This window comes from Pristiophorus japonicus, chromosome 2 (assembly GCF_044704955.1).
Source record: "Pristiophorus japonicus isolate sPriJap1 chromosome 2, sPriJap1.hap1, whole genome shotgun sequence".
Taxonomy (NCBI): Eukaryota; Metazoa; Chordata; class Chondrichthyes; family Pristiophoridae; genus Pristiophorus; species Pristiophorus japonicus.
Genome location: NC_091978.1, coordinates 149,551,595 through 149,576,237, shown reverse-complemented (window position 1 = coordinate 149,576,237; position 24,643 = coordinate 149,551,595). Strand labels below are relative to the sequence as shown.

Below are 24,643 nucleotides of genomic sequence, written 5' to 3'. Positions count from 1 at the left end.
GCCCAGGGCATAAAATTAGGTGGGGGGTGGGGGGGTGGTGTTGAAGGGAAATCCTGAAGCTGGGAGGGCGGAGCAAGGGCTGGGATGGCCCAAGGCCACCTCCTGGCCTAGAAGGAAGCCTCAAAAGATAGATCAATATACTTACTGTGGCATCTTCTGGCCACTCTGCTGACTCCTGTCTTGGTCTGATTGTCGGGTTTGGCTGATGATCTGAGGTAAAATTGTGCTGGTCATCAATGAGCTCATTGGGCTGCAACTTTGATGCAAAGTTGGCTGTTGTCTGCCTGGGATGGGTGGCTCTCCTACACATAAGAACATAAGAAATAGGAGCAGAAGTAGGCCATTTGGCCCCTCGTGCCTGCTCCATCATTTGATAAGATCATGGCTGAGCTACTCATCTTCCTGCACTATCACTTGATTCCCTTAATATCCAAAAATCTATCCATCTCTGTCTCACATCTACTCAACGACTGAGCCTCCACAACCCTCTGGGGTAGAGAATTCCAAGATTCACCACCGTCTGAGTGAAGAAGTTTCTCCTCATCTTAGTCCTAAATGGCTGACCCCTTTTTCTGAGACTTGTAACCTCTGGTTCTAGATTCCCCAGCAAGAGGAAACATCCTCCCTGCATCTACCCTGTCTAGCCCTGTAAGAATTTTGTATGTTTCAATGAGATCACCTCTCATTCACCTAAACTCGAGATTATAGGACTAGTCTACTCAATCTCTCCTCATAGGACAATACACCGCCCCCCCCCCCCCCCCCCTTCCCAGGAATCAGTTTGGTGAACCTTCGTTGCACTCCCTCTGACAAATATATCCTTCCTTCGGTAAGGAGACTAAATCTGTACACAATACTCCAGTTATTACAGTAAGACATCGTTACTCTTCTGAAATCCTCTCTTTTTTTTAGAAACCTAGAAAATAGGTGCAGGAGTAGGCCATTCGAGCCTGCACCACCATTCAATAAGATCATGGCTGATCATTCCCTCAGTACCCCTTTCCTGCTTTCTCTCCATACCCCTTGATCCCCTTAACCATAAGGGCCATATCTAACTCCCTCTTGAATATATCCAATGAACTGGCATCAACAACTCTGCGGCAGGGAATTCCACAGGTTAACAACTCTCTGACTGAAGAAGTTTCTCCTCATCTCATGTCTAAATGGCCTACCCCTTATCCTAAAACTGTGTCCCCTGGTTCTGGACTTCCCCAACATCAGGAACATTCTACCCGCATCTAACCTGTCCTGTCCCGTCAGAATCTTAAATGTTTCTATGAGATCCCCTCTCATCCTTCTAAACTCCAATGTATAAAGGCCCAGTTAATCCAGTCTCTCCTCATATGTCAGTCCTGCCATCCCAGGAATCAGTCTGGTGAAGCTTCGCTGCACTCCCTCAATAGCAAGAATGTCCTTCCTCAGATTAGGAGACCAAAACTGAACACAATATTCCAGGTGAGGTCTCGCCAAGGCCCTGTACAACTGCAGTAAGACCTCCATGCTCCTATACTCAAATCCCCTAGCTATGAAGGCCAACATAGCTTTCACCGCCTGCTGTTACCTGTATGCCAACTTTCAATGACTGATGAACCATGACACCCAGGTCTCGTTGCACTTCCCCTTTTCCTAATCTGCTGCCATTCAGATAATCTGTCTTTGCGTTTTTGCCCCCAAAGTGGATAACCTCACATTTATCCACATTATACTGCATCTGCCATGTATTTGCCCACTCACCTAACCTGTCCAAGTCACCTTGTAGCCTCCTAGCATCCCCCTCACAGCTCACACCACCTCCCAGTTTAGTGTCATCTGCAAACTTGGAGATATTACACTCAATTCCTTCATCCAAATCATTGATGTATATTGTAAAGATGGGCAAATGGCCTCGTACTGCACTAAAAGATTCTGATAAAGGATCATCCTTTACACTTCACTGGATGAATCTGGCACCGGGCAGAATTGAAAGGCATCCCACCACTGTTGGAAAAGATTTTCAGTTCTGTGATAGTAGAAGCCTCTCTGATTTCCCCCCCCCCCCCCCCCCCCGCAAGTACAGGAAGGACTTTGTTCTGGTCCAGGTCTAGTAACCCAGAGGTTGCGAGCTCAAATCTCACCAGGGCAAGTTGTGTAATTGAGCTGAATAAATATGGTGGACTGCAAAAGCAACAACACTCATGATATCTTCCGGCGCTCATATAATGTATGGCAGAGAAACCGGTCATTTGGTCCAACTGGTTCATGCCGGTATTTATGCTCCTCACGAGCTTCCTTCCACCCTTCTTCATCTAAACATGTCAACATATCCTTCTATTCCTTTCTCCCTCATGTGTTTATCTAGTCTCCCCTTAAATCCATCTATGCTATTTGCTGCAGCCACTCCGTCATATCGAGTTCCACATTCTCATCACTTGCTGGGTAAAGATGATTCTCCTGAATTCCCTATTGGATTGATTAATGACTATCTTAAATTAATAGTTTCTACATTACAACAGTGACTACACTTCAAAAAACAAGCATTTCATTGTGAAGAGCTTTGGGTGTTCCGAGGTTGTGAAATGTGTTATAAATGCAAGTTATTTCTTTATATTTATGGTCTCTAATTTTGGACTCTTCCCCCACTAGTGGAAACATCATCTCTACATCTACCCTACTGAACCACGCCATAATTTTAAAGACTTCTATCAGGTCACCCCCCAATCTTATCTTTTTTTTTAGAGAAAAGAGACCCAGCCTTTTCAGTCTGTCCTGTTGGATATAACCTTGCAGTTCTGGTATCATCCTTGTGAAGCTTTGCTGTAAAAACAAACTGATGTGCCCTGGTGTGGCTGCTGGTTGTGATGGGATTTCTCGGAGATGGACCAGACTGGAGAAGGACAGCCTGCTGGCACAGTGTTGTCGGCGGTGAAGGGGAGGAGGATGGCACCTGGTCCCAGGACCTCCAACGGTCTTTGATTCAGCTCCGAAACGACAGGGTCCCACTTCCCATCCAGTCTGGTGTGCGATATATATTTTATTTATATATAGATGCAGTGCAAATATCTACCTGTCATTTTAACAACTGTCTTGTTCCATTCGTGCTAGGTGTGCTGGGTTTAAAATCTTCACCCAGGTATTTGTTTGGAAAACTTGGATTGGAATGAATATGGTGATCACTTTGATTAGGAAATTGTTACTCAGTATTTCCTGTGACTAGTAGGAATGTACATTTTTTTTTGTAGTGAAAAAATGCCTTGCTTTATGGGTCAGCGTCGGGCTGGTTATCTTGCTGAACAAGATCAGCATCCTCCTTGGGTCTAGATGTATTTAAGCACCAAAGCTGGCATCCAGACTCGGGAGGGATGCTAATACTGGTTGAAGATGGAGCCTGCTCCTGATGTTTCCATTATGAAAACATTTTTTCAATTTTAAACTACTTTTCTTACCTGGAGAGTAACTCTCATAATTTGCTCTGACAACTTGTGTACAAGGTATGGCCTTTGAGATGCAGGTAATACCTATGCCATAATTAATTATGAAACCCGAAAGGTGTCAAGATTATTTCCTCAAGCCAATGTTCACTTTTTTTGGCAACATTATGTAACCCTAGTTGCTTCCGAACTGCAGTCATAGTTTAGTTTAGCACCAATATCCACATTGCCATTTATTTAAAAAGATGCCTAATTTCAGCAGCACAACTGATTTGTCAAATGATAGAACTTTCTCTTTTGTGGGTTACGGAACTGCTGTTTTCAGTATTTTTTTTCCTTCAGGTTTATCGTGATCTCAAAGAAGTGACTCCTGAGGCTATGCAAATGGTCAAGAAAAACTTTGAGTGGGTGGCAGAAAGAGTACAGGTATTGTAAAAAAAAATCAAAAGCTGGTATGTCACTTAGCATATCTATTACTTATGTCGTCAAGACTTATGAAAGTGGTAAATGGCCCACTTTTATATAGGTCTGCGTGCATATTGGTATCTGTCAACCTGAGGATTCATATATTTTCTTTAGTAACTTTGGGAAGCCATTGTCTTTGGAACCTACTACAAACTTGCAATTTCGCATCTTCCCCCCCCCCCCCTGCCGTCCACCCTTGCCACTATCTTAAGTGCACTAAACTGTTCTCCACCTCTGTAATATATTTGGCACTGAGCTTTCAACCCCATATCCTCTCAAGAATTAGGAGCAGGAGTAGGCCATACGGCCCTTCAAGCCTACTCTGCCATTCAATAAGATCATGGCTGATCTTCAACCTCAACTCCAATTTCCTGCCCGAACTCCATATCCCTTGATTCCCCATGAGTCCAAAAATCTATCTATCTCAGCTTTGAATACACAACGATTGAGCATCCACAGCCCTTTGGGGTAGAGAATTCCAAAGATTCACAACCCTCTGAGTGAAGAAATTCCTTCCATCTGTTGTAAATGTCTGACCCCTTAGCCTGAGACTTATGCCCCCTAGATCTAGACTCTCCAGCCAGGGAAAACAACCTCGCGGCATCTACCCTCTCATCCAGGGATCATTCTAGTGAGCCTTTGTTGCACTGCGTATGGCAAGTATAACCTTCGGTTAAGGCGATCAAAACTGTGTACAGTACTCCGGGTGTGGTCTCATCAAAGCCCTGTACAATTGTAGCAAGACTTCCTTACTCTTGTACTCCAACACCCTTGCAGTGAAGGCCGACATTTAATTTGCCTTCCTAATTCTGTACTTGAATGCTAACTCTATCGCCTGTCTAAATATCTCTGAACACCAGTTTCTCACCATTTTAAAAAATAGTCCATTTTTCTATTCTACCATCTGCTGCTGATACCCTCATCAATGCCTTTTTAACTTCTAGTCTCATTTATTCTAATGCTCTCCCAGCCAGCATTCCATAAACTTCAGCTCACACAAAATTCTGCTGCCCATAACCTATTCCACACCAAGTTCTGGTCACCCATCTCCCCTATGCTCATTAGCTACCTGTCAAATTTAAACTTCTCAACCTCGTGTTTAAATCCTTTTATGGAAAAAAGGGTAAAAAAAACAAATATAAAGGCACTTTGTCTAAATGCACGTAGCATTTGTAACAAAATAGATGAGTTGACAGCACAAATTGAGACAAATGGGTATGATCTGATAGCCATTACAGAGACATAGTTGCAAGGTGACCAGGACTGAGAATTAAATATTCAGGAGTATTTGATAATCCGGAAGGACAGACAGAAAGGAAAAGGAGGTGGGATAGCTCAATTGATAAAGGATGGAATCACTGCAATAGTGAGAAACTATATTGGCTCAAATGATCAGGATGTTGAAACCGTTTGGGTGGAGATAAGGAATAATGAGGGGAAAAAGTCATTGGTGGGCATAGTCTATAGGCCCCCTAACAGTAGCAACTCTTGGTCAGAGCATAAACCAGGAAATAGTGGGAGCTTGTAAAAAAGGAACAGCAATAATCATGGGTGATTTTAACCACCATATTGATTGGACAAATCAAATTGGTCAGGGTAGCCTTGAGAAATTCAGAGAGTGCATAAGGGATGGGTTCCTTGAGCAATATGTAATGGAATCAACCAGGGGGCAGGCTATCTTAGATTTGGTCCTGTGTAATGAGACAGAATTAATAAACAATCTCCAAGTAAAGGATTCCCTTGGAATGAGTGATCATAGCATGATTGAATTTCAAATTCAGATGGAGGATGAGAAAGTTGGATCTCTAACCAGCATACTAAGCTTAAATAAAGGAGACTATGAAGGTGACGGCAGAGTTGGCTAAAGTGGACTGGGAAAATAGATTAAAGTAGGACAGTTGATGAACAGTGGTGTACATTTAAGGAGATATTTCACAACTCTCAAAAAAAGATATTCCAGTGAGGAGGAAAGGGTGTAAGAGAAAAGATAGCCATCCGTAACTAACTAAAGAAATAAAGGACGGTATCCAATTTAAAAACAAGGGCATACAAAGAGGCCAAAACTAGTGGAAGGACAGAAGATTGGGAAGCTTTTAAAGCTAGCAAAGAATTATGAAGAAAGGGAAGATAGACTATGAAAGTAAAATAGCACAAAATATAAAAACAGCTTAAAAAGAGTTTATATAGGTATATAAAAGGAAGAGTGTCTAAAGTAAATGTTGGTCCCTTAGAGGACGAGACTGGGGAATTAGTAATGGGGATCATGGTGATGGCAGAAACTCTGAACAAATAATTTCAATCTTTACGGTAGAGGACACTAACAATATTCCAACAGTGGATAGTCAAGGGGCTATAGAAACATAGAAAATAGGTGCAGGAATAGGCCATTCGGCCCTTCGAGCCTGCACCACCATTCAATATGACCATGGCTGATCATGCAACTTCAGCACCCCATTCCTGCTTTCTCTCCATACAAATTGATCCCTTTAGCCGTAAACATAGAAAATAGGTGCAGGAGCAGGCCATTCAGCCCTTCTAGCCTGCACCGCCATTCAATGAGTTCATGGCTGAACATGCAACTTCAGTACCCCCTTCCTACTTTCACGCCATACCCCTTGATCCCCCGAGTAGTAAGGACTTCATCTAACTCCCTTTTGAATATATTTAGTGAATTGGCCTCAACTACTTTCTGTGGTAGAGAATTCCACAGGTTCACCACTCTCTGGGTGAAGAAGTTTCTCCTTATCTCGGTCCTAAATGGCTTACCCCTTATCCTTAGACTGTGACCTCTGGTTCTGGACTTCCCCAACATTGGGAACATTCTTCCTGCATCTAACCTGTCCAAACCCGTCATAATTTTAAACGTTTCTATGAGGTCCCCTCTCACTCTTCTGAACTCCAGTGAATACAAGCCCAGTTGATCCAGTCTTTCTTGATAGGTCAGTCCCACCATCCCGGGAATCAGTCTGGTGAATCTTCGCTGCACTCCCTCAATAGCAAGAATGTCCTTCCTCAAGTTAGGAGACCAAAACTGTACACAATACTCCAGGTGTGGCCTCACCAAGGCCCTGTACAACTGTAGCAACACCTCCCTGCCCCTGTATTCAAATCCCCTCGCTATGAAGGCCAACATGCCATTTGCTTTCTTAACCGCCTGCTGTACCTGCATGCCAACCTTCAATGACTGATGTACCATGACACCCAGGTCTCGTTGCACCTTCCCTTTTCCTAATCTGTCACCATTCAGATAATAGTCTGTCTCTCTGTTTTTACCACCAGTGGATAACCTCACATTTATCCACATTATACTTCATCTGCCATGCATTTGCCCACTCACCTAACCTATCCAAGTCACTCTGCAGCCTCATAGCATCCTCCTCGCAGCTCACACTGCCACCCAACTTAGTGTCATCCGCAAATTTGGAGATACTACATTTAATCCCCTCGTCTAAATCATTAATGTACAATGTAAACAACTGGGGCCCCAGCACAGAACCCTGCGGTACCCCACTAGTCACTGCCTGCCATTCTGAAAAGTACCCATTTACTCCTACTCTTTGCTTCCTGTCTGACAACCAGTTCTCAATCCACGTCAGCACACTACCCCCAATCCCATGTGCTTTAACTTTGCACATTAATCTCCTGTGTGGGACCTTGTCGAAAGCCTTCTGAAAGTCCAAATATACCACATCAACTGGTACTCCTTTGTCCACTTTATTGGAAACATCCTCAAAAAATTCCAGAAGATTTGTCAAGCATGATCTCCCTTTCACAAATCCATGCTGACTTGGACCTATCATGTCACCATTTTCCAAATGCGCTGCTATGACATCCTTAATAATTGATTCCATCATTTTACTAACTACTGAGGTCAGGCTGACCAGTCTATAATTCCCTGCTTTCTCTCCCTCCTTTTTTTAAAAAGTGGGGTTACATTGGCTACCCTCCACTCCATAGGAACTGATCCAGAGTCAATGGAATGTTGGAAAATGACTGTCAATGCATCCGCTATTTCCAAGGCCACCTCCTTAAGTACTCTGGGATGCAGTCCATCAGGCCCTGGGGATTTATCGGCCTTCAATCCCATCAATTTCCCCAACACAATTTCCCGACTAATAAAGATTTCCCTCAGTTCCTCCTCCTTAATAGATCCTCTGACCACTTTTATATCCGGAAGGTTGTTTGTGTCCTCCTTAGTGAATACTGAACCAAAGTACTTGTTCAATTGGTCTGCCATTTCTTTGTTCCCCGTTATGACTTCCCCTGATTCTGACTGCAGGGGACCTACGTTTGTCTTTACTAACCTTTTTCTCTTTACATACCTATAGAAACTTTTGCAATCCGCCTTAATGTTCCCTGCAAGCTTCTTCTCGTACTCCATTTTCCCTGCCCTAATCAAACCCTTTGTCCTCCTCTGCTGAGTTCTAAATTTCTCCCAGTCCCCAGGTTCGCTGCTATTTCTGGCCAATTTGTATGCCATTTCCTTGGCTTTAATACTATCCCTGATTTCCCTAGATAGCCACGGTTGAGCCACCTTCCCTTTTTTATTTTTACGCCAGACAGGAATGTACAATTGTTGTAATTCATCCATGCGGTCTCTAAATGTCTGCCATTGCCCATCCACAGTCAACCCCTTAAGTATCATTAGCCAATCTATCTTAGCCAATTCATGCCTCATACCTTCAAAGTTACCCTTCTTTAAGTTCTGGACCATGGTCTCTGAATTAACTGTTTCATTCTCCATCCTAATGCAGAATTCCACCATATTATGGTCACTCTTCCCCAAGGGGCCTCGCACAATGAGATTGCTAATTAATCCTCTCTCATTACACAACACCCAGTCTAAGATGGCCTCCCCCCTAGTTGGTTCCTCGACATATTGGTCTAGAAAACCATCCCTTATGCACTCCAGGAAATCCTCCTCCATCGTATTGCTTCCAGTTTGGCTGGCCCAATCTATGTGCATATTAAAGTCACCCATTATAACTGCTGCACCTTTTATTGCATGCACTCCTAATTTCCTGTTTGATGCAAGGGTCACATCTAACTCCCTTTTGAATATATCTAACAAACTGACAACAACTTTCTATGGTAGAAAATTCCACAGGTTTACAATTCTGAGTGAAGACGTTTCTCCTCCTCTCGGTCCTAAATTAACCCTTATCCTTAGACTGTGACACCCCTGGTTCTGGACTTCCCCAACATCGGGAACATTCTTCCTGCATCTAACCTGTCCAATCCCGTCAGAATTTTGTGTGTTTCTATTGGATCTCCTCTTTTTCTTCTAAATTCCAGTGAATATAAGCCTAGTTGATCCAGTCTTTCCTCATATGTCGGTCCTGCCATCCCAGGAATCAGTCTGGTGAACCTTCGCTGCACTCTCTCGAGCAAGAATGTCCTTCCTCAGATTAGGAGACCAAAACTGTACACAATATTCAAGGTGTGGCCTCACCAAGGCCCTGTACAACTGCAGTAAGACCTCCCTGCTCCTATACTCAAATCCTCTCTCTATGAAGGCCAACATGCGATTTGCCGCCTTCGCTGCCTGATGTACCTGCATGCCAACTTTCAATGACTGATGTATCATGACACCCAGGTCTCGTTGCACCTCCCCTTTTCCTAATCTGTCACCATTCAGATAATCTGCCTTCCTGTCTTTGCCACCAAAGTGGATAACCTCACATTTATCTACATTATACTGCATCTGCATGCATTTGCCCACTCACCTAACCTGTCCAAGTCACCCTGCAGCCTCTTTGTATCCTCCTCTCAGCTCTCACTGCTATCCAGCTTAGCGTCATCTGCAAACTTGGAGATATTACTTTCAATTCCTTTGTCTAAATCATTAATGTATATTGTATATTATAGGGGGGAGGAACCTATCACAATCACTAAGGAGTCGGTACTCAGTAAGATAATGGGACAAGGCAGGTAAATCCCCTGGACCTAATGGCTTGCACCCTAGGGTCTTAAGAGAAGTAGTGGCAGGGATAGTGGATGCATTGGTTGTAATTTACCAAAATTCCCTGGATTCTGGGGAGGTCCCAGCAGATTGGAAAATTGCAAATGTAACACCCCTATTTTTTTTTAAAAAAGCAGGAAACTATAGACCAGTTAGCCTAACATCTGTGGTTGGGGAAAATGTTGGAGTCCATTATTAAAGAAGCAGTACCAGGACATTTGGAAAAGCAAAATTCAGTCAGACAGAGTCAGCGCGGATTTATGAAGGGGAAGTCATGTTTGACAAATTTGCTGGAGTTCTTTGAAGATGTAATGAACAGGGTGGATAAAGGGGAACCAGTGGATGTGGTGTATTTCGACTTCCAGAAGGCATTTGACAAGGTGCCACATAAAAGGTTACTGCACAAGATAAAAGTTCACTGGATTGGGGGTAATATATTAGCATGGATAGAGGATTGGCTAACTAGCCAAAAACACAGAGTCAGGATAAATGGTTCATTCTCTGGTTGGCAATCAGTAACTAGTGGGGTGCCGCAGGGATCAGTGCTGGGACCCTAACTATTTACAATCTATATTAACGACTTGGAGGAAGGGACTGAGTGTAACGTAGCCAGGTTTGTTGATGATACAAAGATGGGAGGAAAAGCAATGTGTGAGGAGGACACAAAATTTCAAAAGGACATACAGGCTAAGTGAGTGGGCAAAAATTTGGCAGATGGAGTATAATGTTGGAAAGTGTGAGGTCATGCACTTTGGCAGAAAAAGATCAAAGAGCAAGTTGTTATTTAAATAGAGAAAGATTGCAAAGTGCTGCAGTACAGCGGGACCTGGGGGTACTTGTGCATGAAACACAAAAGGATAGTATGCAGGTACAGCAAGTGATCAGGAAGGCTAATAGAATCTTGGCCTTTATTGCAAAGGGGATGGAGTATAAAAGCAAGGAAGTCTTGCTGCAGCTATACAGGGTATTGGTGAGGCCACACCTGGAATACTACGTACAGTTTTGGTTTCCATATTTACAAAAGGATATACTTGCTTTGGAGGCAATTCAGAGAAGGTTCACGAGGTTGATTCCGGGGATGAGGGGGTTGAGTAGGTTGGGCCTCTCATTGGAATTCAGAATAATGAGAGGTGATCTTATCGAAATGTACAAGATTTTGAGGGGGTTTGACAAGTTGGATGCAGAGGATGTTTCCACTGATGGGGGAGACTAGAACTAGAGGGCATGATCTTTGAATAAGGGGCTGCCCATTTAAAACTTGAGATGAGGAGAAATTTCTTCTGAGGGTTGTAAATCTGTGGAATTCGTTGCCTCAGACCTGTGGAAGCTGGGACGTTAAATAAATTTAAGACAGAAAAAGACAGTTTCTTAAACGATGAGGGGTATGGGGAGCAGGCGAGGAAGTGGAACTGAGCCCATGATCGGATCAGCCATGATATTGAATGGCGGAACAGGCTCAAGGGGCCATATGGCCTATTCCTGCTCCTATTTCTTGCGTTCTTATGGTGTCACCCTCCCTATCTGTAACCATCTCCAGCCCTACGACCCTTGAGGAGCTCTGTCCTTCATTCTGGACTTTTGTGCATTCTCTACTCTTTTTGCCTCACCGTTGTGGCTGTGCCTTAAGCCATTAAAGCCTTACACTCTGAAATTAACTTCCATCTCTTCCTTTTTGAGACCCTCCTTGAAGCCCACCTCCTTGACCAAGCTTTTAGACACCCCTCTTAAAACTTCCTTCTGTGGCTATTTTTTTCTTTGATGCAAAGGTTCCCTAAAGAAATATGAAAATTCAACAAAGTAGCACTAAGCAAAGGTTATGCTGAGAGATGGAAGTCGCCATCTGAGACTCTCAAAATAACTTTTCTTAAGTACAGGTGTTCGTACGACCATAAGTTATGTGATAGTTACATAGTCTCCTTGTGTATTTTCACCCAAGTTTCCCCTTTGTTCTTATTCTGGAAGCTGAATTTTTAAAAATCCTGTTGCAGATTTAGATTTTTGATAAATTTCCATATGCAATAAAGCTTGACGTTTTGATTATTGGATATGGTAACGTATTTCTGTTTGTAGTTCTGCAAAGCACACCCTTGTGTGTAGAGTATTTTTACAAATTAAAGTCTGGTCTGTGTCACAAAACATTGTCTGTATGAAACAATAGAAAAGCTGTATGAAAGCTTTGGTGCATGTGCATAAAATCTGGGAATTTTTTTACAGAAATATATTTCACTTGCTTCATTTTCTTCAATAGGTGTGGTATTCACCATTTGCCAATAAATTAGAAAAACATTGCATTGCATTGACTTGGTGATTTGTTCAAATATCTGTGCAGGACTTGCTAGTGGCAAAGACCTCTGGAAGAGTGGTGGTGATTATGGGATCCTGCAGTGATCTTGATCATAGCCAAAAAATAAAACAAGCATGTGCAAATTATGGTATACCATGTGACCTGCGGATTTCATCTGCTCACAAAGGTACAGATGAAACACTGAAGATTAAAGCAGCATATGAAGGTAAGCCGAGAATTAGGAATTCTGCATATATAGGCTAAATATTTAGTTGGTGCGGAGGAGGGGGAGGAGGTCGAGATCTCTCCCGGATAATACAATGGTTAGGAAGAAGAAGAATAGTTCACATCGGTTGCCTGCAGGATACATGAGCCATCACTCTGAATCAAATGGCAGACCACACAAAGGCATTTGTCTATGAAGTCTCCTATTAACTATGACTATTATCTCAATCCTGCTTTCAAATCCTTCCATGGCCTCGCCCCTCCCTATCTCTAATCTCCAGCCCCACAACCGCCCCACCGGAGATATCTGCGCTCCTATAATTCTGCTCTCTTGAGCATCTCTGATTATAATCGCTCATCCATTGGCCATGCCTTCTATTGCCTAGGCTCTAAGCTCTGGAATTCTCTGCCTAAAACTCCCTACCTCTCTTTCCTCCTTTTAAGATGCTCCTTAAAATCTATCTCTTTATCCAAGCTTTTGGTCACCTGCTCTAATTTCTCCTTGTGTGGCTTGCTGTCAAATTTTGTCTTGTAATACACTCCTGTGAAGCGTTTTGGGATGGTTTACTACGTTAAAGATGCTATATAAATACTTGTTCAGATTTTGAAAAATTACAACTTTTTTGTCTGTCTAGTTTTTTAAGTCTTTCCTTCCCTCTCCATGTGGCTTCCAAAACACACAATCCTTGATCTCAGAATCCCATGATTGAAAACAGAAATGCTGTAGGCTAATCCCCTTCCCATATGTTAACTATTTTATGAAGCCAGCTAAAGAAAATAGTTGTATGTACAGGTTCATGCTCTGCCGTGAAGACCACTTTGAAACTTCTGATACAAGGTGTTCTCTCTGCTTTCCTTATCTAATTCATTTGCTTGCATACTTTTTCCACAATGTTTTTGTCACACTTTCAATTGAATATCTGAGCCTTTCATATATGTTCCTTTAGTGATATACTCTTATCTCGTGGTTTCTTTTTTTTAGTTCTAAAATATGCAGGAAAATGGACAACATACTGTGATGGGCTGCACCATGCACATTTGAGAGAAAAAGTAAAGCCATCTGGGGGTGGTTGGTGGTATCCTTGTGTTTAAATCCATTGCCCCTCCCTATCTCTTAACTTCCACCAGCTCTACGATTCCCTGATTCGAACTCAGTTCCTCTGATTGTCCTTTTTTGAACTTGCAACCCCCCCCCCCCTTTTTGTTCCACCTTCAGCCTTCTAGGCCTTTCACACTATTTCTCTCCCTAAATCCCTCTGCCCCTCAACCTCCCCAGCAGGAAGGGGGGAAAAGAGAAGGTGGGACATGGGAATAATGAGGAATGGGGGATAGGGATGCAAAGGTATGGGATTGTAGCTTTGGGCACTTGTCCTAGATGAGCACACATGTAGTCCGCCATCAAATTTGTTTTATTGCTGATACAATCAGCCCTCACTGTCTCCCTTGGTAGTCCATTCCTTACAGTGACCATTCTTGTGCTTTTAAATAAAAATAATTGCATTAAAACTGTCTTTTCACACTCTTTTGTTTAAAGTTATGGGCTTGGAGTTTCCTCACAATTGGGCAAAAATCTGCCAAACCAGCACAAGATTGAGGAATTTCAAACACAAATTATTCCCACCACAAATCTGCGATCTTTTGCCCTGGTTTTATTTTATTTAAACAAAAGAGAAATCCTGCTGGAAGCCGGCCTTGCCCACAAAACTGGCCAGGCCTTCGGACCTAATTAATCACCATAGCAGTTTCTCCTAATTGCACCCCTTCGAGAAGGCTTATAAAATTAAGCTTTGTTCAGCGCAAATACAAAAACTTTTAAATAATGAATTTCCTAAGAAACTGCCTACTGTACACCACAAACTAGTAAATTGTTCTGTCTAGTTTTTTAGTCATTTTCAGTTATTTAAAATCTGGTTACTCACCAGTGGTGGATAGGCACTGATTTTAAAAATGCTTTTTTTTATGATGCCCATTTTCAGCTGTAATAGTGGTAACCTGATAGTTTTATCAAAGAATATTTTTTCCATGCCAAAGAAATTACATTATAAAACGTTACCCAATTGTGCTGGTTTATTTGAAGATTCTACATTTGTCGGTATGCAAATGAGTTTAGGCGGAAACTTATTCAGAAAACTAACGCAATTTGCGCCCGGATTGCTAATTATGACTAAAGCGGAAAAACTCTGTCCCGTGTGCTCTAGTAAAATCTTGCATGTTAACATCGCCCCTTAGCCTTCTCCAGTATAAATATTCCCAGCTTCTGCAGCCTCGTAACTAATCAGTTTAGTTGCCCTTCACTGCATCTTTCCAACGTCTTTTTCATAATACAATAACTGCTCATTTTGGACTAGCTTCTTTTGTTGTCTTAACTGTTTTATCTATATTGCCCACATTTTTTTTAGTTGTGATTGGTCATAAATCAATTACAATTATATAAAATATGCACACAGTGCCTGAAATATGGACAAAATTAATACTGGGTGAGGTTTCTTTTAATATACAGATTTAGATACATAATGTGAGAATCTGAACCTTCTAAGCTTGAACTGTTTGGAACCCCAGATTTTTTGGTTTGTTGTTAAAAACAGCTAATTTATCAAAGCTGGAATATTTAAACAAAGGAAGCTTGTCTAGCTCTAAAAATAGTACATGCAGTACACAACTTATCTTCTGTTGAAACCTTGCTGTCATCCACATGATTTTAGTTTAGTGCCCATAATTAATTGAATTATAGTATAAAGAGAAATATCTGCAGAGTACAGCTTTTGTCTGATTTGCATTTTCTACTTCTTGTGATCAGCAAAGTTTATTAAGTTTTTTTTTTTAAACTTGTCCAATTTTCATAATTTTATGAAGCTGTAAAAACATAGTAGCAAAATGGAATCCATAGAAAGTTTCTCTCCGAGAGCTTAATAAGGATGTATTACTTGTATCGCTATAGAGCAGCACTTGGCCTCTGGTGCTCATTCCTCCACGCAGTAGTGCTGTTGTGACCAGCTGTGCTATCTGACTTCCTTTGCTCCATAATCTATACTGTACTTAGTGCCTTTTTCTGGACTTCCATCTTCAGGTGTGCCCTGAAGTCTTCACACACGGCATACCTTACCTTTTAACACCTCATGCAGACTCTCTGGTACTAATACAGCCATCCATTCAGCCCAGTTGCTGCTCACATGCTAGCAGCTGTCAGTTTCAACTTTCAAGACTTCTCTTGGAAATGGTTTCATACCATACAAATTAATGTTACACCAGGAATGTGGTGGTGTCTTTGTTTTGGTTGGGGAGGGAACTGATTTCAGATTGAATCCAAACTTCAGCTGTGCCACATGGAATTATCTTTTGTTTGTGTATTCGGGTAATTCTTTCAAAACTGGAATTCCAAGTGGAACTTATGATTACTGTATCATTCCTTAAGAGCAATTAAGAAGGTCACCTGTATATTTCTTTTTAAACTTCAGGTGATGGTGTCCGTACTGTATTTGTAGCTGTTGCTGGCAGAAGTAATGGTTTAGGACCAGTGCTGTCTGGAAACTCCACTTGTCCTGTAATAAACTGTCCTCCCATCTCTGCTGATTGGGGTGCCGAAGATGTTTGGTCATCACTGCGAATGCCTAGTGGTAAGTTGTTGGGAGTCTTCAATACAGCTACTCCAGTGAAATAATGCACCTGTCTGATAGCTGATTTTAATGTAGTGATTTGCACTGAGGAAGTAATCTATTTGACCTTAACCATCCAAACCTACGTGTCAGACATGTCTGCCCATGATGGCCTTGGCAGGAGTAACCACCACACATAACTTTTGAAGCGAAGCCTTGTCTTTAAAATGACTACGTACTCTATGGTGTAGTGTGGTGATATCACCATGCTAAATGGGGCAGTTACAGGAGCCCAAAACTAGATGTTTAAAGAGGTGCTTGCAGGCTGCCTGCAGCAGAATTGCATACACCACAAGCTAATCTCGTGGCCTGACATGCCCCTCACTCTTTGATCACCATCAAGCCATGGAGGACCAAACCAAACCAAAGAATGACTAAAAAAAGCAATAAAGAAAGGGAAGATAGATTACGAAGGTAAACTTGCGCAAAACATAAAAACAGATAGTAAAAGCTTTTACAGATATATAAAACTGAAAAGAGTGACTAAAGTAAATGTTGGTCCCTTAGAAGATGAAAAGGGGGATTTAATAATGGGAAATGTGGAAATGGCTGAGACCTTAAACAATTATTTTGCTTCCGTCTTCACAGTGGAAGACACAAAATTTGCAGGCCACAGGAATGTGGGAAGGGAGGACCTTGAGACAATCACTATCACTAGGGGGGTAGTGCTGGACAGGCTAATGGGACTGATGGTCGACAAGTCCCCTGGTCCTGATGAAATGCATCCCAAGGTATTAAAAGAGATGGCGGAAGTTATAGCAGATGCATTCGTTATAATCTACCAAAATTCTCTGGACTCTGGGGAGGTACCAGCGGATTGGAAAGCAGCTAATGTAACGCCTCTGTTTAAAAAAGGGAGCAGGCAAAAGGCAGGTAACTATAGGCCGGTTAGTTTAACATCTGTAGTGGGGAAAATGCTTGAAACTATCATTAAGGAAGAAATAGCGGGACATCTAAATAGGAATAGTGTAATCAAGCAGACGCAGCATGGATTCATGAAAGGGAAATCATGTTTAACTAACTTACTGGAATTCTTTGAGTATATAACGAGCATGGTGGAAAGAGGTGTACCGATGGATGTGGTGTATTTAGATTTCCAAAAGGCATTTGATAAGGTGCCACACAAAAGGTTACTGCAGAAGATAAAGGTACGCGGAGTCAGTGGAAATGTATTAGCATGGATAGAGAATTGGCTGCCGAACAGAAAGCAGAGAGTCGGGATAAATGGGTCCTTTTCCAGTTGGAAATCAGTGGTTAGTGGTGTGCCACAGGGATCAGTGCTGGGACCACAACTGTTTACAATATACATAGATGACCTAGAAGAGGGGACAGAGTGTAGTGCAACAAAATTTGCAGATGACACTAGGATTAGTGGGAAAGTGGGTTGTGTAGAGGACTGAGAGGCTGCAAGGAGATTTGTATAGGTTAAGCGAATGGGCTAAGGTTTAGCAGATGGAATACAATGTCGGAAAGTGTGAGGTCATCCACCTTGGGGGGGAAAAAAAAACAGTAAAAGGCAATATTATTTGAATGGGGAGAAATTACAACATGCTGCGGTGCAGAGGGACCTGGGGGTCCTTGTGCATGAATCCCAAAAGGTTAGTTTGCAGGTGCAGCAGGTAATCAGGAAGGCGAATGGAATGTTGGCCTTCATTGCGAGAGGGATGGAGTACAAAAGCAGAGGTCTTGCTGCAACTGTATAAGGTATTGGTGAGGCCGCACCTGGAGTACTGCGTGCAGTTTTGGTCCCCTTACTTAAGGAAGGATATACTAGCTTTGGAAGGGGTACAGAGACGATTCACTAGGCTGATTCCAGAAATGAGGGGGTTACCTTATGATGATAGATTGAGTAGACTGGGTCTTTACTCGTTGGAGTTCAGAAGGATGAGGGGTGATCTTATAGAAACATTTAAAATCATGAAAGGGATAGACAAGATCGAGGCAGAGAGGTTGTTTCCACTGGTAGGAGAGTCTAGAACTCGGGGGCACAGCCTCAAAATACGGGGGAGCCAATTTAAAACTGAGTTGAGAAAAAATTTCTTCTCCCAGAGGGTTGTGAATCTGTGGAATTCTCTGCCCAAGGAAGCAGTTGAGGCTACCTCATTGAATGTTTTCAAGTCAAAGATAGATTTTTAACCAATAAGGGAATTAAGGGTTACGGGGAGAGGGCGGGTAAGTGGAGCTGAGTCCACGACCAGATCAGCCATGATCTTATTGAATGGCGGAGCAGACTCGAGGGGCTAAATGGCCTACTCCTGTTCCTAATTCTTATGTTCTGATTCAATGGAAAGTCTAGATGGCTCTGCCACCACCAGGTGCCAACCTAGTGAATCTACAGCACAAGGCTAGCTGTTTACTAAACATCTAAAGCATCTGTTTGTGGAACAAGCTAAGTGGTCCTACAACCAGTGGGTCAGAGCAAAGCTCTAACCGTATCGCATCCAGTTGACTTGTGGTGGGCAATCGGGTGAAGCTCAACATTTGTGTGAGGCTACAATAACTTGCATTTGTCATGCCTTTAACATAGAAGAACATCGCAAAGCGCTTTGCTTAGAATCATAGAATGATTACAGTACAGAAGGAAGCCATTCGGCTCGTCAAGCTCACATTTGCCTCTGCAAAATCACTTCAGCTAGTCCCACTCTCCCCACCCTTTTCCTGTAGCCCTGCAAATTTATTTTGTTCAGGTACTTGTCCAATTCCCTTTTGAAAACCATGATTGAGTCTGTCTCCACCACCCTTTCAGGCAGTGCATTCTAGATCCTATCCACTCACTCAGTTTATATATATATATATATATATTTTTTTTAAGTTTCATGTCACTTTTGGTTCTTCCAATCACCTTAAATCTGCGTCCTCTGGTTCTACCAATAGGAACAGTTTCTCTCTACTGTCTCGATCCCTCATGATTTTGAACACTCTATAAAATCTCCCCTCCGCCTTCTCTGCTATAAGGAGAACAACTTCAGCTTCTCTAGTCTATCCACGTAGCTGAAGTCCCTTATGCTTGGAATCATTCTTTCAAATCTTTTCAGCACATAATTGTACACATTACTCCAGTTGAGGCCGAGCCAGTATTTTTTTTATTTTATAAAGGATCATCATAACTTCCTTGCTTTTGTACTCTATATACCTGTATTTATGAAGCCCAATACCCATATGCATTTTTAAATGCTTTCTCACCCTGCCCTGCCACCTTGACTGATTTGTGCACATACAATCCCAGGTCTCTCTGTTCATGCACCCCCTTTAGGATTGTACCCTTCAGTTTATATTGCCTCTCCTTGTTCTTCCTATGAAAATGTATCACGTTGCACTTTTCTGCATTAAAGTTCATCTGCAACATGTCCACCCAATCCACAGCTTGTCTGTCTGTCTTGAAGTCTTCCGCTGTCCTCGCTGTTCACAATACTTCCAAATTTTGTCATCTGCAAATTTTGAAATTGTACTCTGTACTCCCATGTCCAAGTCATTAATATATATCGAGAAGCAGTGGTCCCAGTACTGACCCTTTGGGGAACAACACTACCGTCCTCCAATCAGGTAAACAACTGTTCACTACTAAGCCAATTTTGTATCCATCACTTCCTTTTATTCCATGGGCTTCAGCTTTGCTGGCAAGCCTATTATGTGGCACTTTATCAAATGCCTTTTGGAAGTCCATATACACTGCATCAACAGCATCAAAACCTCTGTTAACTCATCAAAAAACTCGATCAAGTTGGTAAAACACGATTTACCTTTAACAAATCTCTGCTGACTTTCCTTAATTAATCCACAATTGCCCAAGTGACTGTCCCGGATTATCGTTTCTAAAAGCTTCTCCACTACCGAGGTTACAATGACTTGCCTGTAGTTGCTGGATTTATCCTTGCATCCTTTTTTTGAACAAGGGTGTAACATTTGCAATTCCCCAGTCCTCTGGCATCACCCCCATATCTAAGGAGAATTGGATGATTATGGAGAGTACATCAGCAATTTCGTCCTTAACCTCCCTCAGCATCCTTGGATGCATCCCATCTGGTCCTGGTGACTTATCTAGTACATCCTCATTATGAATTTTTATTTCATCCAGTACCTCCTTTCATTGACTTTGGCAGCATTTTCTTCCTTGGTGAAGACCGATGCAAATTACTCATTTAATACGTCAGCCACGCTGCCTTCCTCCATTAGTTAGTCTCTTTTTGGTCCCTTATTGGCCCCGCCCCTCCTTACTTACCCATTTATTATTTATATGCCTATAGAAGTCTTTTGAATTCCCTTTTATGTTGGCTGCCAATCTATACTGCCCCTCTGAACGTTCGAGATTCAGCCTGATTCTCACTTTTATTCTCAACCTGACATCTGTCACATGTACTCTTCTGCTTCTTACTCTCTCATCTCTTTTGTCATCCAGGGAGCTCTGGCTTTAGTTGCCCTACCTTCCCCCTCATGGGAATGTACCTTGATTGTACCCAAATCATCTCTTTAGAGGTAGTCCATTGTTCTGTAAGTTTTGCCTGCCAATTTTTGATTCCAATTTACCTGGGCCAGATCCATTCCAAACCCATTGAAATTGGCCTTCCTCTAAGTATTTTTACTCTAGATTGCTCCCTGTCCTTTTACATAGCTAATCTAAACCATATGATACTATGATCACTGTTCCTTAAATGATCCCCCACTGACACTTGCTCCATTTGACCCACCTCATTCCCCAGAACCAAATCCAGCAATGCCTCCTTCCTCATTACGCTGGAAACGTGCTAATCAAGAAAGTTCTCCTGAACACATTTCAGAAATTCTTTTCCCTCTGCCCTTTACACTATTACTATTCCAGTCTATATTAGGATAACTGAAGTCCCCCATTATTACTATATATTTCTTGCACCTCTCTAATTTTCCTTCAGATTTGCTCCTCTATATCTTTACCACTAGTTAGTGGCCTATAGAATACACCTAGTTGTGTACTCGCACCCTTATTTCTTAACTCTAACCAAATAGATTCTGTCCTTTACCCCTCCAGGATATCCTGTCTCCAGCACTGTAACATTCTCTTTAACCAATACTGCCACCTCACCTCCTTTTTTTCCTTCCCTATCTTTCCTGAATACCTTGTATCCAGGAATATTTAAAAGCCAATCTCTCTAGGCATACATTCATCTACTGCATCCTCATTTCTATACTCTAGCTTGTGGCATCAGAGGTAATCCAGACATTACTACCTTTTTAAGATCCTGCTTTTTAATCTTTCCTACCTCCCTAAAATTTGCCTGCAGGACCTCATCCCTTTTCCTACCTATGTCGCTGGTACTGATATGGACCACAACCTCAGACTGTTCATTCCCCCCTCTCAATGTCCTGTAGCCACTCAGTGACATCCTTGACCCTGGCACCAGAGAGGCAACATACCATCCTGGAATCATGTCTGTGGCTGCAGAAGTGCCTGTCTGTCCCCCCCCCTAACTATGGAATTGCCTTCCCAATCTTTCTCCTCGATTGGGTGGGGGTGGGGGCAAATCTGCTGGTGATTGGAGTCATGCTTGATGAAAAGGAAGCTGGTTGCAGTTGTTGAGGCCAATCATCACAACCTGTGACGTTACTGCCGGAGTCCTTCAGGATTATGTTTATCATTGCCCTTCTTTCCAGGAGTGGGCCTGTTCATTGAGGATTGTACAGTGTTCTGCTCTGTTGACAATTCCAATAATGAAGCAGTCCATGGCCAATGCTCCCGTTAATTTTTGGGGGGATACGCAGCCCATTTAAAATACCTGCAAGTGGTTTTTCCTATTTGAAAGCCGGCTGCACGGGAGCTCCAGAGTGCCGAGCAGCTTAAAGGGAACATTGCCTGTAGCTAACTACAGCAGACCTGCACAACATCCAGACTTGACTGACAAATGGCAGGTAACGTCACACCACACAAGTGCCAAACAATGACCATCTTCAACAACAAAAAAGCCAACCTGACCTTTAATAGCATTACAATCGCTATCTTCCTCACCATTTTCCAGAAGCTTTAACTAGACCTAACTAAAACCTATCCACCATCTAGAATGCTAATGTTAGGAGTGTGATGGAATATTTCCCACACTCCTGGAGATGGGTGCAGCTGCTACAACACTCAAGTTTGACACCAACCAGGACCGAACAGGTATTTAAGTGAAAATTGCACAGGGTATACAACATAGAAACAGGCTATTTGGCCCAACCAGTCCATGCCGGTGTTTATGCTCCACTCTAACCTCCTCCCGTCTTTCCTCATCTAAATCTATCAGCATAATCCTCTATTCCTTTCTCCCTCATATGCTTATCCAGCCTCTCCTTAAATGCATCCAAACTATTCACTTCAACCACTGCCTGTGGTAGCGAATTCCACATTTGCACCACTCTTGGGGTAAAGAATTTTCTTCTGAATTCACTAAACTGATTGGTTATTAGTTATCTAGTGATTCTCCCACCTCCAACCCCAACAATTTGAAGTTCATTCTATTTGTATCATAACCACGGGAACATTTATAAATCAGCAGAGCTATTTGCATGCTTTTATTCAGCATTATTGATCCATTTATTTCAAGTAGATAATTTCAATATTGTAATGCTGCTCAGTTATCTTCAGAGTGACGCAGAAACTATTACTCATTCCTGTGTTGAAGCAGTTTGGGACTACTTTTTGGGTTTTTGTTACGGTATGTTGTATTTCTGTCCATGCGGGAAAACTGTCCTTGTGCCCCTTGTGGAAAGAGAGGGAAGTTCAAAATGTTGTTCTAACAGATACCATGTATTGCTCTTCTTACTAGGTCTTGGCTGTTCTACAGTTCTATTTCCTGAAGCAGCTGCCCTTTTTGCTGCTCAGATCTTTGGTCAGTCTGATCACTTGGTGTGGGCCAAGCTGCGGGCAAATATGTTGAGCACTTGGATCTCCCTGAAGCAAGCTGACAAGCAGTTGAGAAACCTGTGATCAAAAAATTGTACTTCCTCAGAAGATTCTATTTTGGGAGGAGTGAAGATGGTAATTTTTTTGAATTAAAAATGCTTGTACCTGTTTTTCTGTCTTCAATCATTGTCATCCCATTATTGAATTTTTAAAATTTTGACGTTGACCCAAAGATTAAGCTATCCATGCTGTAGAATGAACAAGTGACCATGTTTCATTGGCTCCTTTTGAAAATTAGGAATTTCTAAACCATTGGGCAATTTACAAGGCTTTAGAATCAATGTTTCACAGTTCAGATAAGACATTAGGGGTTTCATAGCATTGAGGTTTCCCTGGTTCATTGCACACATTGCTAAGTTTTCTAGTTCTTATGATCATCCTTCTCTTTTATATGGTAGTAGCAAAGTAAATCAAATGTCAACATCTAAATCCGATACACAGGAAGTTTTGGCCTGGATAACAGTGTAGGCTGCCTGTGAATTTCTTAAGGGCTATATTCAATGATGTGTCCCAGGGTCTGATTTAGGAGCTCCACAGTCGCATGATGGGATACTTAATCTTCCATCTAGGGAGAAGATGGCAGCGTCTACCATGGCTGGTTCTGAGGTGATTGATGTTCATCCTAACTTTGACTTTCATGACTACAAACCTAATTGAGTTGTAACATTGAAACACAACACTGACAATGTATGGACTGCTGCTGTAAAAATATCAGTTCCACTTCACTTGACTATTGTAATCTTCTTCATTGTTTAGATTATACAATGGATTCTTTTAATGGTCATGATTGTATTTGCATAATAAAGTACATGTTTAAAAACTGATGTGTTAATTGCATGAGAAAATTAGTTTTGTGTACCCCTACCCACAATAGTATTGAAGTTGGGCATCTCTGCACCTGGTGCTTTGTTCTTGACCATTAATACAAAAATACCAATTGTTGTTCATTCTCAATTTTCAACACACTGGTGGCTGGTCCGATTCTAGCCTGAGAACTGCTTGACCCACAAATCTCAACGGTTTTTCATAAATATAAGATTTATTGTGCAAGAAAATGCCCTTCCAGGTCATTCATTCATAATGGTGTCTGGTGAATAAACAGTAGAGAAATAAATTGTACTCTTATCACAGTGTCCATGTGAACATGAAACCTTTAAAAGGTCACAAAACATACACAAAATTTGTGGGGGAAACTTTAAAATTGTTTTTGCTTAATAGATATGCATTTAATATCAGTCAGTCATTAACAATACAATTGAATGGTTGATTTAGTCACAACTAATTGCTTCTGTTTAATCTACAGATTAGTCACATACTGGAATTTAATCACTTAAACTTTGTCATTTTGTAATTTTTTTAAATCAGAATTGTAAGACAGATCATTCATAATATTCCTACTCATGCTTTATTTAACTATACACATCTGTTGAATAATTTACTACTAGTTTAGTGTTGGATAATAAAATGCAAATTTTTGCATAGCTAGAAGTGATTAGTTTATTGAATGGTTCTGAAGGACCGGCCAGAGAGCTATTATAAGCTTTTCCAGTGCATGACCTCTGGATGTTTCAAAGCTCTCTTGTGGTTACTATGGTAATCGTCATCGACAGCCCCTCGAAATGAGGATGACTTGCTTCCCCGCCAAAAAGGGATGAGTTTACAGGTGTTTCAATGGAGGACCTAATATTCCAGGTCCCGAACTACAGCCTGTAGGGTGGAAGATGCCTGTGTGGGTTT

At 41.9% G+C, this 24,643-nt stretch overlaps 1 protein-coding gene across 2 annotated transcripts in view; it reads left to right on the top strand.

The window, feature by feature from the left end:
• The window catches only part of paics (phosphoribosylaminoimidazole carboxylase, phosphoribosylaminoimidazole succinocarboxamide synthetase), a 30,420-nt gene extending 6,694 nt beyond the window's left edge, over nucleotides 1-23,726 (top strand). For both annotated transcript variants that reach the window (XM_070869888.1, XM_070869891.1), the window contains exons 7-10: nucleotides 3,750-3,833; nucleotides 12,164-12,344; nucleotides 15,799-15,957; nucleotides 22,770-23,726. In XM_070869888.1, the coding sequence (XP_070725989.1) occupies nucleotides 3,750-3,833; nucleotides 12,164-12,344; nucleotides 15,799-15,957; nucleotides 22,770-22,930 (585 nt within the window). In that variant the 3' untranslated portion in view covers nucleotides 22,931-23,726. The remainder of the gene's footprint in view (nucleotides 1-3,749; nucleotides 3,834-12,163; nucleotides 12,345-15,798; nucleotides 15,958-22,769) is intronic.
• The last annotated feature ends 917 nt before the right edge of the window (nucleotides 23,727-24,643 follow it).